Source organism: Girardinichthys multiradiatus, chromosome 1 (genome assembly GCF_021462225.1).
Source record: "Girardinichthys multiradiatus isolate DD_20200921_A chromosome 1, DD_fGirMul_XY1, whole genome shotgun sequence".
In the NCBI taxonomy this organism is placed as follows: domain Eukaryota; kingdom Metazoa; phylum Chordata; class Actinopteri; order Cyprinodontiformes; family Goodeidae; genus Girardinichthys; species Girardinichthys multiradiatus.
The window spans coordinates 18,004,532-18,021,364 of record NC_061794.1 but is presented as its reverse complement, the minus strand read 5'-3'; the positions used below and the strand labels follow the sequence as shown (position 1 = coordinate 18,021,364).

General features: G+C 38.1%; 1 protein-coding gene across 1 annotated transcript in view; it reads right to left on the bottom strand.

The window, feature by feature from the left end:
• The window catches only part of si:dkey-11f4.7 (piezo-type mechanosensitive ion channel component 2), a 54,712-nt gene that overhangs the window by 8,302 nt on the left and 29,577 nt on the right, over positions 1 to 16,833 (bottom strand). The window contains exons 25-49 of the mRNA XM_047390660.1: positions 16,569 to 16,769; positions 16,273 to 16,477; positions 15,447 to 15,548; positions 15,195 to 15,360; positions 14,284 to 14,527; positions 14,015 to 14,111; positions 12,772 to 12,931; positions 12,124 to 12,213; positions 11,891 to 11,979; positions 11,736 to 11,801; positions 10,573 to 10,688; positions 10,303 to 10,423; positions 10,139 to 10,213; positions 9,886 to 10,052; positions 8,140 to 8,333; positions 7,825 to 7,983; positions 5,480 to 5,800; positions 5,103 to 5,361; positions 3,527 to 3,715; positions 3,224 to 3,440; positions 2,991 to 3,123; positions 1,939 to 2,086; positions 1,633 to 1,847; positions 312 to 470; positions 43 to 190 (exon numbers count right to left, since the gene is read on the bottom strand). Coding sequence (XP_047246616.1) covers positions 43 to 190; positions 312 to 470; positions 1,633 to 1,847; positions 1,939 to 2,086; positions 2,991 to 3,123; positions 3,224 to 3,440; positions 3,527 to 3,715; positions 5,103 to 5,361; positions 5,480 to 5,800; positions 7,825 to 7,983; positions 8,140 to 8,333; positions 9,886 to 10,052; positions 10,139 to 10,213; positions 10,303 to 10,423; positions 10,573 to 10,688; positions 11,736 to 11,801; positions 11,891 to 11,979; positions 12,124 to 12,213; positions 12,772 to 12,931; positions 14,015 to 14,111; positions 14,284 to 14,527; positions 15,195 to 15,360; positions 15,447 to 15,548; positions 16,273 to 16,477; positions 16,569 to 16,769 — 4,041 coding nt within the window. The remainder of the gene's footprint in view (positions 1 to 42; positions 191 to 311; positions 471 to 1,632; positions 1,848 to 1,938; positions 2,087 to 2,990; positions 3,124 to 3,223; positions 3,441 to 3,526; positions 3,716 to 5,102; positions 5,362 to 5,479; positions 5,801 to 7,824; positions 7,984 to 8,139; positions 8,334 to 9,885; positions 10,053 to 10,138; positions 10,214 to 10,302; positions 10,424 to 10,572; positions 10,689 to 11,735; positions 11,802 to 11,890; positions 11,980 to 12,123; positions 12,214 to 12,771; positions 12,932 to 14,014; positions 14,112 to 14,283; positions 14,528 to 15,194; positions 15,361 to 15,446; positions 15,549 to 16,272; positions 16,478 to 16,568; positions 16,770 to 16,833) is intronic.

Here is a 16,833-nt window from a genome sequence, read left to right as displayed (position 1 = left end):
AACTACAATTAGCTGTACATGGTGGAGTACATTATCTCTTACTTTTTCAGACTCTCTCCAGCATTTGAGGATAAATATGTTAGCGTAGATATCTTCAACACAAATCCAGCTGGAGAGAGACAGAGTGGTGTCGGTCCAAACCCAATCCATCACGGCCCTCAGCTCAGTGAGGAATGGGACCATCCGAAAGCTGAAAGCAGAGAGTCGGACAATGAAGATACCCATTTAAAGAAACAATGAAAAAATACATGTATTTTAAAAGCTACAGTGTTACTATTTATGTTCGAGGTAACTGCTGAAGGAAATCGTACCCTTGAAAGAGGAAGAGGTTGAGGTAGTTGTAGTTCTTGGTAAGGAAGTTACCCAGGATGCGGTTTGGGTAGCCACATTTGATTTGATAGGCAGACAAGCCAAAATAAATGCACTTTACAAAATACCAAAGTTGAGCGATTGGGTTTCTGTTGAACCTCCTGGAGCAGACAGAGATAAGAAGAGATGTCAATCCTCTGAATTGTATCTTTTTATTACCAAGAGACAGATTCACCGCTTCTAGTGTCTAGAGTTTATTATGATAGAAAAACAGACTCAGCATGTCATAAAAAGTGTTATTAAGTTAGTCCAGTGCCTTCCTTCCTTTTGTTTGAAAGTTGTCTATTTCTTAGGAGTTTTTAAATTCTTCCCTTACAAAACTGCACCTTGACCAAAGTGTTTTTGTATCCAGCATCAAACTTTTTTCCGTAACTCTGAATGGATGTTAGATCATTCTTCCTAAAAGAATTGGTTTGTTTAATTTGGTTTATTTCCAGCTTTTAAGAATAGACCACAAAAGGACACGTTCAGGGCTATTCCAGAGGCTGAAGGTTAGCCAGCTTTCTCCCATTATATCCCAACCCTATAGTAGATGATTTGAAGTGAAGTTGAATAATTTTGAGGTAGTCCTTTATTATTTTATCCACTTTGTTTAATGCACCAGTACCACTGGCGGTAAAACAGACCTCTTTGTTCTTGTGGGCAAATATGTCAATGTTTGTTTCATCTGAAAATAAATATTCTCTAGAAGTCATCTGGCTTGTCCAAGATTGCAGCTGCAAATTTCAGTTGGGCTTAAAAGGCGCTGATTGTTAAGCAGGAGCTTCTTTCAGTCCATGTTAAGGTTAAACTGGCTTCATTGTGGGAAGTGCCACTGGTGTTCCAGCTCTTTCCAGTGTAGGATTGGCTTGAACCCGACTTGAATAGATAACGCAGACTACAATTAAGCTGTTTGAATGACCCCATTGTAAATCCAACTGCAAATGTATGGATTATGTTTCAGTTGTCAAAATGCAGCCGAGCCTGAAATTCAACAAATAAATTTGTTGTGTCATAATCGCGCCTTGAAAGAAGAACGATTCAAGTTCATTCTTAAAAGCCTTGAATTGGTTTGACCTCCATTCTCTTGATGATTGGATCTAAACTCCTCACTGTGTATATTGTTTTATTTTACTGTTGATTGCAATCTGTAATTACATGATGTCACCTTATGAAGAACCCACATGAGTTCAGTTTAAACTTGAAGAGTTATTGACCATAATGGAATTCAAAGTTCATGCAAAGAAATGGTCCCAATAGTGAGCTTAAGGAATATGCTCTGACCTCTCTGTGACCCCAGGGAGGATGAAGAACATCCAAAAGTGTATGCCAAACACCAACACAACCTGGAAAACACATTTCCCCAGCAGAGACTTCTTCAGATACAGGGCACGGTCAACAATCATGGTACCAAACTGGATGAGCAGCATGACCAGAAAGGCTTCAGGAACCTGGTCTTCTGACAGAGTCTCTGAGATGTCCATGGATGCAGAATATTTCTAAATAAGTGACAAAAACAGTGTGAGTTTGTACATAACGTCCAATTTAATTATAATGGTATGCTGTAGCAAGGTGTACTTATGTGTGTACCCCAAAGGCCCCATATCCATATATGGTCACAATAAAATTGACAACGTCAATAAGAAACATGAGGGCGTAGACGTCACACACAGGACTGTAATCAGGGTGGATGATGTCGTAGAAGAACTGTCTTATGGGGAGATAGATGTGAAGAGCTCTACAAAGAGAGAGAGGGAAAAACAAACACATCACATTTCGCTCCTGTACACTGCCTTGCAAAACTAAATAACTATTTATGTAAAGTCTCATTACAACTACAAACCTCGCTTTATTTTTGGGGAAATAAAATGATAGACCAACGCAAAGTATTGCATGGTTCTGAATAGGAAGGAAAATAGATGATTTTCAAGTCACGAATTAAAATCTCAGCTCCATCCATCTTCATATCATCATCCCAGCTTCCATGTCTCTGCTAAAGAAATGTATCCCCACATCATGATGCTGCCATGACCATGTTTGACAGTGGGGACGGTGTCTTCAGGGTGAGGTCCCATGTTAGTTTTCATCCGTAGTTTACATGCAGGCCAAAAGGTTTAGTTTTGGTTGTATGTGATCAAAGCACTCTATTCCACACGTTAGCTGTGTCCACTACACAGCTTGTGAAAAACTTTAAACCAGTCGTATTTGTTCCTTGGTCTTCATGATGCTGTTTATTTACTAATGTTCTCCAACAAACCTCTGAGGCAGAGAACAGCTGGGTTTATACTGAGATTAAATGAGACACAGATGAACTCTGTGTATTGGTATCAGATTAAAAGCAGAAGAATGCAAATCCCCAACACACTTCAGATTTGTATTTGTAAAGAAATTTGAAAACCTAGTTTTCCTCGCATTGCTCAATCATGAGCTACTTTACCTTGGTCTACCATTTAAGATCACTCAAAAATGCACTGAGGTATGTCATTTTATCACCAAACTCTAAAAAGTAGATGTATGAATATTTTTAGCAGGTCAATAAATATTTGCATTAAATTCAGTGTGACCTCCAGACTAAACGGATGCTATAAACGATGAAAAAAGTGGAAATATCTTTTTAAAAGTCCAGTAGGGAAACAACGCACACTTCTATGGTGGCAGTTTTGACCTGCAGCATCGTCTCTCTGATATGCTGCCTCATCCTCTGCCTCCTGGACAGAGGAGCAGCGCATCGCTGTCTTCTATTCTTCTTGCTGAGCTGCTTCTTTGGTTTCCCTTCTCCAATGCAAAAACAAGGCAAATAAAACATTAATTTATAAACATTTAGAAATGGGATACTTCCTAATGGTAAAAGACAGCCCACAAACAAATAAGAAAAGCTTCTCACCAACAGATTCTTCAGAATCACTTTTCTTTTGTCTACAGAACATGGAGGTGGTGGAGGCCTGAAAGGGGAGGAATTTCAGCCGGCGTAAGGGTTTCTCTTTGCTCCCCATCTTATCCGCTCCTGTCATCTTCTTCTTGTCCACTTTCTTCTTGAGCTTCTTGAAGAAGTCAGGCATCTCGACCTCCTTGTTATCCCACAACCCATGGCACTGTACGTTTGGGGAATGGCATGAGAACTACCTCACTGGCATCAATGCCGTCAGATTGGATTGTTTAAACTAAAAGACACACTTACCTTCAGAATAGATCTGTGAAAGAACAGAGCAAGCAACTGGATGAGGTCAAAGAGGACGTAACCATCTTTCTTCTCCACCCCGATGATGTTTGGCAGGGCAAAGGGCCGGTCTGCATTGATTCCTCTGTAAGCGGATGTGGTCCAGGGAAAGAAACCAAACTGGAAGAAGTACTTCACCACAACTGTAAGCTGGGACAAAGAAAAGAGAGAAATCAGAATGAATTATCAGCCTAATAAAGGCAGAAGTCCTAACAGGGTCACAGGACTGAAAAAGTGTCATGAAAAAGTATTCACACCATTTAAACTTTTATACATTTTGTCAGGTTACAACCACCAACCTTAATGGATTTAATGTGATAGAGCAACACAAAGTAGAGCATAATTGTGAAAGAGAAGAAAAGTTTAACATAGTTTTCATAGCTTGTACTAACACTCTGTAAGTTCCACTCCAATACACCTAAATAAAACCCACTGCCATCTATTAGAGTCCACCTTTGTGTGATTTAATCGCAGTGCAGATCCACTTGTTCTTTGAAGGCCTCAGAGGTTTGATTGAGAACATGAGTGAACAAACAGCATCATGAAGACTAAGGAACACAGCAGAAAGCTCAGAGAAAATGTTATGGAGTTTAAAAAAGTTTAAAGCAGGGTTAGGTTATAAAACATCATCTCACAGACCACTGTTCAATCCATGATTTGAAGATGACAAGAGCATGGCACAACTGTAAACCTGCCAATACATGGCAGTGTAGCTAAACTCAAGGGCTGGGCAAGGAGAACATTAATCAGGGAAGCAGCCAAGGACTCAGTGGTAATCTGGAGGAAACACAGATATCCACAGCTCAGGTCTGAGAATGTTTCAACAGGACCACTGTTAGACATGCACCCCCAAACCTGACCTTTATTGAAGTGTTACAAGAAGCTATTTTAGAAAGAAAACCATAAGAGGTTTTGCTTGTAGTGCACTACATACTATGTAGCGGACTCAGAAAGTGTGAAAAAATTTGCTCTGGTTAGATGAGATTGGATGGACACTACTGCTCTCCATCCAATCTGACTGAGCTTGAGGTATTTTGCAGAGAAAAGGACAAACATTTCAGTCACTAGTTGTGCACAGCTGGAACAAACATACCCTAAACATCTTGTAGCTTTAATTGCAGCAAAAGGCGGTTCAAGTATTGACTCAGAGGGGTTGAAAATATCTGCATGCCACACTTTTCAGATTTTTATTTGTAAAAATAATTTAGGATAACAAATAGAAATATATGTAAAAACTATGTTTTTTCCCTTTCCAATTCACAGTTATGCCCTACTTTGTGTTGGTGTATCACATAGGAAACGAAGTCTGTGGTTGTAATGAGACAAAATGTGACAAATTTCAACACTTTTTAAAAGCACTATATGCTAATCTTAAAGAAAAGTAATCAATTTATTGCCATAAAATCAAGTTTACCAATACATTAATAAAGGGGACAGTACTTATTTCTTAACATCTTTAACTGAATAATTTGAAGCAAAAACAATTTATTACAAGACTATAAATAATAAGATGCTGGCAGCAGCTGAAATGACCTACTTCTGTGTAGATTATAGCTGTCATCCAGAAGCGTTTGGTCGGCCGCGGCACAGACAGCATGGCCCAGAGGAAGATCAGAATTGGCAGGATGAGTGAGAGAAACGAAGCCGACACGATGTGGTTGAGGATGATAACAAAGTAGCACAGCATCTCTGATTTGGACACCATGGTGTTGTAGAGAGCAAAAAGCAGCTTCACTGGTCCCGGCAATGTCTTGAAAAACTTATCAGACTCTGAGATCTCATCACTTTCAAACATGCTGTAGGACAGGAGAAAGTGATGCAAGAAAAAGTCAGTCTTTATGTTTTATAACAAACCAGCAAATGATTTGATTTAACCTGTAATTTTGCTTTTAAATGATTATTGTGTCCCCTGACCTGTTGAGCAGCAGCTCGCTGGCAGTGAGGTTCCTTGTTTCCTGAGTCAGAGGTCTAGAAGACTGAGTGAGGTTAACACTTTTTTCTTCATCGCTCCCTTGCTTATCCAGTGAGGTGCACTCAATGTATCTGGGGAATTCACCCTCTTTTCTACGTTGTAGTTCTTCATCTAACCCATCTTTCTCCAGTTCTGGATCATCTTGTTGGTCATCTTTATCTTCTTCTATTTGCTCCTGATCAGATGTCTCACTAATCTCTGCATCCTTCTCAACATCCTCATCTTGTTTTGTGTCTTTGTGGTCATGGTCATCATCTCCTTGACTTTTAAGAAAAGAAAAAAATTTATTTAAACTGAGAACCTATCAGTATTGTTTGCATAGAGTGCTTTTGATTTTCTCATTGGGCAACAACAAAGAAAGGAACTGTGAATGGCAAACATTGAACATTTAAATCATATTTCTTATCTTTTCAAACACCTTGAGTGTATTTAGATTTTGTCACATCACTGTCTCAAATTTCAATGCATTTAATCGGGGATTCATGTGTTAGAACAACACAAAGTAGTGCATGAATGCAAAGTGAAAGGGAAATAATTCTTTTTTCAAAACTTCTGACAAATACAAACCTGAAACCAGTAATATACATTGGTATTCAGCTTTTCCTTCGATACTCTAAATAAAATGTAATACAACCGATTGCCTTCTAAGGTCATCTAAATGTTAGAGTCCATCTCTGTGTAGTTTAATGTCAGTATAAATACAGCTGTTCTGTAAAAGGGCTTAGATGTTTGCTGGCCAAAAAAACATCCCTGTGATAAAACATGATGGGGTCACCATCATTGTTCAGCTGGGTCAGGGAACATGATCAAAATAGACGGGAGGATAAAAGTACCTAAATACAGAGCAATGCTGGCGAATAAATATGTTAGAGGCTGCAAAAGCCTTGAAACTGGGGTGGAGTTTCCCCTTCTAGCAACACAATGACCCTAAACATACAGCCAGAGCTGTAGTGGATTAAATTACACTGATTTCAGTCTAGTCAAAGTCTAGACCTAAATCCATCTTAGCCTGAGCTATTTTGCAAATTAGAATGAACAAACATTTCAGTCTCTAGATGTGTTAAGCAGATGGAGACCAACCCCAAGCTGATATTAAAAAGGGGGTTCTAGAAAATATCGACTCTGGACGATTCATGAAGCACGTTTCAGATTTGTATTTATAAAAATATTAAAAACATTATGCATACTTTTCTCGTAGCTTCACAGTTATGCACTACTTGTTGAGAGGCTGTATTTCCAGAAAAATGTTGTTTTACAAAGTAGTACTGACTCAGAGCAGCTGAATTTCATTTAGGTGTATCAGAGTGAAGGAGGTTCCATGGAAATGCACACGTTTCACATTTTTATTGTTGAGTCATTTTCTTTTCTCTCCACACGTACATGCTATTCTGTGTTTCTCGAGCACCAAAAAATCTCAACCGAACACACTGACGTTTGTTGGTGTAACGTGATAAAATGTGAAAAAGTTCAAGTAGTGTGAAAATAAACACAGCTCCGTGTGAGTTTTAGATTTATACACGTTTTTTTTTTGTTCATGCTACACTGTGTGATTGAACTTTCAAGACTCACTTTTCTGAAAATAAGAAAAGCACTAAAATACATCCAGTTATAATCCCACTCCTCTCACAGCTGACTGAGTTTTCCCTTCATGCATTGCATTGGGGAGTGAGGTGTGGTCGTAACTGCATAACATTGCAACCTAATTCAACTTTATACAAGCAACAGTGAGAACATTATATGATTTTTATTGAAAACCAGTGATGCTAAAAGATGATGTCGCCCATATTGCCGTAATAGACAAAGCAAAAAAAAAAGATTGACAGCTAAAACTGAATTTGCAGTTTACTTTTAAGGTCGTGTTACCACTGTAGCGCAGGAAGCTGCCACAGGATAAGAAAAGTAGAGGTCAAATGTTTAAATAAACCGTTGTTTAAAAAATACAGAATGATTATAGATTTTAGTTTTATTAATGTTTACCTTGTGGCAACATTTGAACACATGTGTGATTCGCTGCCAGAGTTTGTAATATGGCAAGTCTTTAAAACTCTAATGCAATAATATGCTTTAGAGATCATCAGATTATATTGGTATGGAAAAGAACATATTTGCCTTAATACCTGCTAAATGAAGAGGTAAAATGGTTTGCAAAAAGGTTTAAGTATCATTGTGTACCAACTTTATTTTTTCTAGATGCTCTTGCACATTTTCAAATTAGATTTCATTGGTTAGAGTTTGAATCATAATTGAACTTGACTTAAATGCATATCCAACATCCATATTCCTTCACCTTTGTGGAAGATCATCACTATCAAAGGAGCTCTGGTCGATGTTGGCCTCTTTAATCAGTCTCCGTCGAAGCTGGGGAGGAGACGGCACGCCAGGAGGCTCATCCAGCTCCTCTTGTGTTGGCTGTCGGGAGCCCAGCATCGTTTCATCTGTCATACAGCTGAAGTTGATCGGGACCGAGTGGGATTAGGTTCATGTACAGGCGGTAGAAACAGAGTAAATTATATACCTAGGATGTGCTCGAGTTTTGTTTTGCCAAAATATAAATACAAGAGAAGTACAGATTTTAAAAATGAGACTGTTTCCAGAAGTTTACCTGGAGAAGCTGCTGCCCCATGATATTTTGGAGGCTTGGTTTTTAAGCTTTGCATAGACATGATGAGAGGAGGGGACGGCAGGCGGGGTTAGAGGAGACAGAGCATCTAAACCTTCCTCAGATGACAATGTGTTTTGGCGGGATATCCAGGTCTCATAAAACTGCTTCACGCTCTCCTGACTCACTTCTTTTCCCTACAGAAATACAGAAACACCAAGGGACATTACCATGGATAAACTAGCAGAACCTATAGCAGATTTAAAGACAGAAACATAAAGCATTAGGTATGAAACACAACTGAACAAAAATTGGTCTTAGGATTGTTTTTTCAAATCACATAATTAATCAATTTCCAAAGGCCCTTTTCTGATAAAAAAAACAGCCTTTTGAGGCATGCCCGGAAAAACAGACATGCATGCTCATGTGTGGAAGTTGTCTTCGCATATGCTGCACCATCTGGAATCGCTGTAAACAAAAAACAGATTGTTTGTTTGACATAAACACCTTTCTAAAGAATAAATGTTGAATTAATGTATAGCCACTTATTGGCAACACAGAACAAAGATGGATTGGGCACTCTTACTTTTCCCTAAAGATATCCTATACAGGGAACATGAGTGCTTCACAAAAGTAGATAGGTGACTCTATGTTGGAAACACTTAATGTCCCAGGTTCATTAAACAGTTAGAAACTTGGCTTTAAGAGCAGAAATAACCTGAGGCTTTGGGATGGAAACACAAACAGTTCATGGCAAGGTTACGACAGATAGAAGCCTGACCATAGAGATGACTGTGGATGTTGTTTGCTAGCATTTAATTTATTAGGTAAGAAAATGCATTATTTTACTGTTGTATTAACTTTTATGTGTCCTCTGTCAGTAAAAAAAATCCACTGCTGTCTCCAGACATCAGCTGCAGCACATTATTTTTCGCATTGTCTAATGTTTCTCATCATTGAGTTTGAGCAGAGTGGCAGACCGGTGTCCTCAAAATATTGTTTTGACATGTACTATTGTAGGGGAGTTGAACCCTCAGGAATAAAGAACAAAACAGTTATTTGTAGAAAAATTAGACTTACAAGATCCCTGCAGGGCTGGCTGATATAAGGATGATTAGTGTAATAAAACAGTTGCTGGGAAAAACGAGATTGCTGGCATCAGAGTAACAATGTTGGTCACAACTAGATCAGAAATTACATCACCTATCTGAGTGCTGAAAGGGTTTTATTCATTTATACCTAGAGAAATTAACGATTTACGAACACACTGGAAATCCCTTCGTAGAGTACCGGTTTGTCAGATCTCCAAATTACTGCACCCAGACAACAGTTCTCCCTTTTTCCTCCTCCTGTCTGAATATATCAATGTATGAATATTCACTTTATGAACTCCAATTTATGCTGCAGACTTTGGTATCACTGCTTGCTTTTTAAATGTCCATTGTTTTGTTTCAGCAACATTTGCCAGAGTTCCCTGCTAACTTCTGCTCACTTTCTTCTTTTACACTTTTTTGTATTATTATTCTAGACATGATTATTACTGTCTTGCGCTACCAGCCACAACATAACAGAAAAAGGTGAAGTTGTAAAAATAATATGTATGCCTTCAAAAATCACTTGAGTAGTTCACTGTGAAGGAGCTTGTTCTTCGGTTCTACAGCACCATGATTGAAGAAGTAAAATACTATCAGGTGTGTAGAAAAGGTTTTGTCACTTTACAGTAATCAGGTTTATGTCTTGTCATCTCACCTTCTTTTGCTGCTGGTTGAGTAATGCTCGCTCTAATCGCAGCACTTTGGAAATGTCCAGGCTGTCTTTACAGAACGCATTCAGACCGTCCGTCAAATCGTCAACAAGAGACTGCAGAAACACCCAGCTAAACTTCAACATGTTCAGGATGCGCTGCAGGATGTTTTCTGTAGGAGAGGAACAAGACATGGGAATGATTCGGTGTTACAACTGTCTGTTTGATTTTAATAGCTCCTCTCTCAGGTATGTTTACCTCTTTCCTCCTCTCCTTCCTCCTCCATAGCACTTTCATCCAGTTCGTCTTCACTGGAATTGGTTCTGTCAATACCTAAAAATACAGTTTGCATCTTTTGCTTTATTTTTTAAGTCCACAGTCTTTTGGTAATTCATGAGTAACGTGACTTCTTTATGTCTCACCCTGCTGCTTCTGCAGTTCTGTCTTTGCCCTCTTCTTCTCATCTTTCTTTATCTTTTTCCTTTCTTTCTTTAGATCCTTCAGAGCTGATTTGGAGCTGGTAGTCCAGGCATTATATGCCCACTGGAACATAAACATGTGGTTTACTGATTTAGGAAAAATTATACTTTCTGTTTCCTTTCACAAGAAAACCCTTTATGTCAATGTGCAACAGCCTGTAAAAACCAAATGTAACTTTGCTTTATCTGCTTGCTGTTTTTGCCTCAGCTCACCTGGAGAGCAGATTTCTTCTTTGGTGGTTCTTCCTCCTCTTTCATCTGTGTAACTTCTTCCTCCTCCTCCTCCTCGCTGTCGCTCTCAAACAGGTGGTAGCCGCAATTGTTCTCCACTGTGTTAAATACCAAGGTCAACGCTGTCATTATGCAGAGGAAGAGCCTCTGGAAAAAGCAACTTCACATAAATGATTCTCTGCTGCAACAGCTCAGCAGTCAGAAAACAGAACATTATGCATTATCTCCATGTTTCATTGTATTGTAGTTTATAGTTGGGCTCAGTCTTAAACCAACTGTCTGATAGGAAAAAGCAAGTAAAAATGTTTGGAAATTTTACAGTGTCTTATTAAAAATTATTCATACAAATATAAATGTAAAAAGTATTCATACTCTGATTTTTCACATTTTGTCACATTACAACCAGACACTCAATGTGTTTCAATGTCTTTTATGGGTTTTATTTGAAAGACCAATACAAAGTAAGAAACAATTATAAAGTGGGGAAAAAACGGATACTTTTGCAGGATCTAACATGTTCTCTTCCAGCATTCTTCTATTTAGCTCCATCCATCTTCCTATGAACTCTGACCAGCTACCTTTCTTCCTGCTGACGAAGAGCATTCCTACAGCATGATGCTGCCACCATCATGCTTCACTGTGGAAATGTGATGCCTGCAGGATGATGAGCAGTGTTTGACCACGATATAGTGTTTTGAATGTGGGCCAGAAAGTTTGATTTTGGTCTGGCTGCAAACTGCACATAGGGACATCTTTCAACAATGGCTTTCTTCCTTCCACTCATCAATAAAGGCCCCTCTATTTACCAATTAGGTGACTTCAGAATGCAATTGGTCACACAGGATTTTGTTTAATGGTATCAAAGTAAAAGGTAACTGAATAAAAATGTAGGCTACACTTTTTAGATTTTTATTTGTGAGTATCACATACATAATTTTTCTTCCACTTAACAATTACGCACTACACTGTGTCGCAAAAAGAGACGTTCATTTTAGTTAAATGACACTGAAGGTCATGGTTGTAATATGACAAAATGTGAAATAGTTTAGGAGGACTAAATACTTTATCTTCTCAAAATCATCTGCTTGTGTTTTTGAAGGATTTCCTCACCCTTCTGTGTTTCATCGCTTAATTTCGCCACTCACCTCCAGGCCGAGAGACCCAAGGCTTCCACCATTTTCCTCCATCTCTCATTGCCTTCTCCTCGTCATCTGGAAATAAACACCTCATCTGGTCATTTGCTTATTTTCAACTCTAAAATATGAAATATGAAAATATAAAATATCTAAACGTGCAGTACCTAGTGTCGCCTGCTCCTGATCTGCTGGGGGTACAGCTAGGTCCGATGCAGCAGGAGGACCCTTCTGTTTGGATTTAATCTTCTCCATCCTACAGAGAGAGTGGGGAAAAGTTTATACTCTCTGTTTACTCTTTTAAGAGAAGATAAAAATGGAAATAGAGGGGAAATAAGCCAGTCATCATTCTAAACTGGATCCATTAACTGACTGATAGACTTTTCCTGTTCAGCCTTACTGTCTCTTGAGTGCCTCGACAGATTTCTGCTCCATCTTCAGTCTGGCTGCAACTTGCTTCTTCACTTTGGCCTCAAACAGCTCAGCACCCCTTAGAGAGATGCAGAGAAATTAACACCTATTTAGGTGTTGTTGGCATCATTGTATTCTACTGACCTGCCTGAGTTTTTTACTGGCTTAAAAGCTCACTATTGTATTTTTTTGTAGTTCTTTTTATACCTTTTAAGAAGAAACTGGTTGGTTTTCTGAGGTTCACACATTGATAAGTCACAGTTAATTATTTCTACATAATTTCATGTCTTCACTGTTCATCAGGCTGCAGTAAAACCTAGTGTTACATTTCCAGTAATAATTTAGGTGTATCTTAAATGTGCAGAAAAACATAGAGGCAACTAGCTAGCTGGGGTAATTAAGGGTTATAAATGAACTTTGATATAGTGCTTTAAAATAGTCTTGGAAACAGTTTCTATTTCAGGCTGCTGGAACGGAACATTTCCGTCGCCTATTTTATAACGAGACTTATAATGAATCTAAAGTGTCTATCAAATCGCTTCAAGTACCAAACTAAAGTTTCTGTTCTACCCTCTTATGTTGAAAGGTTGTAAATTTCTCCATAAAAGTTTTATTAGTGGCAAACTGGAGAACAGACCTCGATGCCAATATCTTAGCGGACTTGAGATCGGACACCACGTAGAGGAAATAGTAGCTGAGAAAGACCCTCCTCTGTGCCAGGAGGACGATGAAGCATATTGCATCCCAGACGATGCCGGCCTCACCTTCTGGCAGCTCACACTCATCAGTAGGCTCAGCTGAGATGCACAAAACCAGAAAAGGATTTAGAAATAATTGTTTAATATTACAGACCTAATCTAATTAGAAGTTATTTTCTTCCTATTTCACAGTTTAAACACTGAATGTCGTCTCAAGGCACAAACAGGTTCAAATCCAGTTATATACGGTCATATTTAATACATTTAAATATGTGGTTTGTCAGATTAAAATTAAATTAAGCAGGTATTAAACATAATTTTCAGTAAGCCCACATTTATTATAAAAATTTAATTTTTTTATTGATCAAATGCAAAATTCTAATATTAAATGTGTTCTCATTAGCTGTAAGCAGAATATCCTCATAATTAACAGAAATAAAGGCTTGAAAACATCAGTCTGTGTGTATTTAATCTGTGTTTCACTTAGTGAAATTTGTTACAGAAATTAATGATCTTTTCAATAATATCCTGATTTTGACTGTAGAATCTAGGATTCAGTTTAAATTCATCCAAGTCATTCTAATAACACCGAGCCATATTCTGAAGTTCAGATACAATTATATTTAGTGCCTAGCAAAGGTATTCAAACCCCCTAAACCTTTCCACATTTTGTAAGAAGTCCACTAGGCGGGTAACAGAAGCACAGCAAAAATGTGGATGAGGTGGTATAGTCAGATGAGACCAAAACTGAACTTTTTGAATTGCATCCAAACTTTATGTGTGATGGAAAAGTAACACTGAACATCATTCTGAACACAGAGTTCCTATTGTGAAAAATGGTGGGCTGAATACATTTGTTGATTACACTTTTAGATTCTATTTGTAAAGAACAATCTTTAAAACAATGGATTATTTCCTTCCTCTTCACAATAATGCACTGGTTTCTGTTGGTCTATCAGATAAAGTCTCAATAAAGTACAATAGGGTTTGTGTTTATGACGTAAAAAAGTGTGAAAAAGTAAAGGACACTGAATTTGTATGCAGGGCACTGCACAGTCAGAGAGTTCATGTTTATTTGCTGCAAACATTAGAGAGGTATTTTCAATCATTTTTGTTTTTCCATCCCTCCAGACATGGAATACAAATACAAGAATAGCATGTCTAATTACAGCACACACTTACGGACATCGTAGCCTTTGATCGTGCAGAACATGCTGAAGGCCTGAATTAACCAGCAGCTGTTCTTCAATAGGCTGTCCAGATACGCACAAGCACCAAGCTGAAGGAAACAGAGAAATGGGGCAGAGCCTGCTAAAAAATCTGAAAATAATGAGCTGCATGTCTGAAATTGTTCATTGCTATAGTGTTTTTGTCTTTTAAAAAAAGTCTCTTGGGTCCAAATATTTCAGTACAACTCAGAATTTTCACCTTTGTATTGTTTTGCAACTTACAGACAGGACGTTTTTCATGGTGATCACAAAGCAGGTGTAGGCGATGAGCCAGTCCCACAGGCGTAGGATGTATCTGACCGGTTGCATTAGGACGCTGCCACCAAACAGCATGAAGTAGAAACAGGCCACCAGGTAGCCGAGGCAGAAGATGTTGATCCGTGTGGTACCTGTGATGAAGATGAGGCAGAGGACCAGCCAGAAGAAGTAGCTGAAAACAAACACCTTCACCATGTCCAGGTACGACCTGGGGACAAAACACAGACAGAGGTTTTCCCTTTGAAAACAATTCAGACAAATTTGCATTAGAGAATAAATACCCTAACGTAATCACACATATCTTGGCTGATGGTTGATTATTCTGTTCACATCAGAAAGTAAACAAAAGGAAAGCAGAAATAATCCCAACAGCAAACACTGCTGCTTATGCAGAATTACTATTAATTTAACTCAAGAGCATTCATATGTGTAATTTAGACTATCTTGATCATTACTCTGTAAAGACCCAACTCCAAATGAGATTTTAAAAAACAGCAAAATCATAACAAACTAATGCAACAAAAAATTAAACAACTCAACACTTAAAAAAATAAAAAGATTCATTAAAAAATGAAAGCTAAAATGAGACATAAGACATGAAAACTATAGGCTGACGTAGCTTTCTAACCAAAACAAGCACAAATAAGATGTATTTAAAGATAATTTCATTCAAAAGAAGTTGAAAAAAATTTTAAGATTCTTATCAGAGAAAATAAACAGAAACACAAGGAGCAACAACAGAAATGGCAACCGGACATTTTCTAGAGCCAGTATGGTATTTATTTTTATTTTTTGATCATAACTAACATCAGAACTATAAGACGAGACATCATTGTTAAAAGATTCACACAAAGCAGAAAAATAATGATCCCAACCTGCAGTGAAGGAAGTTGTCAACTGGTATGAACTGGTTGAAAGAACATGGATCCAAACTGCGGCTGATCTCGACGTTGTCTCCAGCCAGAAGTCGCACAGCGGCCCTGTTCTCCTCCACAAAAACCTGCCACTGCATAGACGAGCACAGCAGCAGGAGGTGGTCATCTGCAGGGATATGGACAGAGGTAAAGGTCAGGAGTAGTGTATCAAAACAGTAAAAATAAAGGAAGGAGAGGGTAAGAAATACTCACAGAAAATAAAGGATGGATTGGGTCTCATTGCAAAGTCTGGCAGGTAAAACCACTTTATGACATTAGAGCTCAAAGGCTGAGCTGCTGTTCTCCAGGGGTAATCTGCCAAAACATACCAGAAGAGATTAACACAAGGATGTTTATCAGAATGTAAATTGTGTAGCTCATGCAATCAAATGAATACAATTATATCTGAGTGACAGAAAACAATTTGATGACAAATTTCCTGAAATGTTTGAACGTAATGTTGGTGTACCCCAGGGTTCAACATTTGATCCTCTGTGTTTCAGTCTGCATATCAGTGATTTTCTTGAAGTTTTTCCACCTCATGTTACTGTATAGATGCATAGCTTTATAATTTATGTGCACAACTTAAATTAATAAAGCTTTATGTTCTTTTAGTCTAGAGATCTATTTTAATAGAGACGCAGATTCAGATAGGAGCAGAAGAAAGACTGTCAGCATTATAATATTCTAAGTATATGGGTGTAATAATAGACTCACAACATAAAATACAAGTTAAAAAGTTAGCATTTTAGACACATAAGTAACAGTGTAGACCACAATCCTGGGAGAACATTGAGAAAGACATTAGCCTGTATGGCTAAATCTTTCATATTTACATGACAGACTAAGGTATTAATATTGATGAATGCATATAGTCCATTCTAAATAAAATAGTTGATCTTTTAAAATCATGTTTTTTTTCCTATAAAACTACAGCAGACACATATATATTTTTTATGTATCTCATTTTTGTAAGTAGTTATTCAAGAGCTGGATAAAAATGACAGATTATCCAACACAATTTAACACATTTTCATACCAACACAGAAAGCAGGAGGGATGCCAATGCAGAGCAGATACTGAAACACCATGAGGCCGACTGTAAAGCAGCAATATTTGGGCCAAATCTCTCCTATAGCCTTCCTGCGCCGCCGAGATACTACGGCTATCAAAGCACAGGAATGGAGGAAGGCGTAGAAATCCATCCTCTGTCCGATAACATTTACTGCCACAATCAAACTGATCTAGGAATAAGTGTGAGCATATTGAAAAAGTCAGACGTGTTCAGATAAGCAAAGACTTAACAAGGAATATTAGAAATTTTAGAAGCAGTACTTCCAATCCAAATTTGTAGTAGCCGAAGTTGATGAAGTATTTGATGCAGGGCAGAACGCCACGATCTAGGTGCTGCCTTGTGATGAACTGGAAGATGGTGCTGAATGGAGGAGGTTTCAGGTCGTTATGGAGGCGAAAGTAGAGCTGGTGGCGATGGACGGTCGCCTCGAATACAAGCAACCCGAGTACCATCAAATGGTTCTAAAACATAAACAAAAAGTCCATCAGAGGATCTTTTTAGGAAACTTTAAATGTAAATATAAGA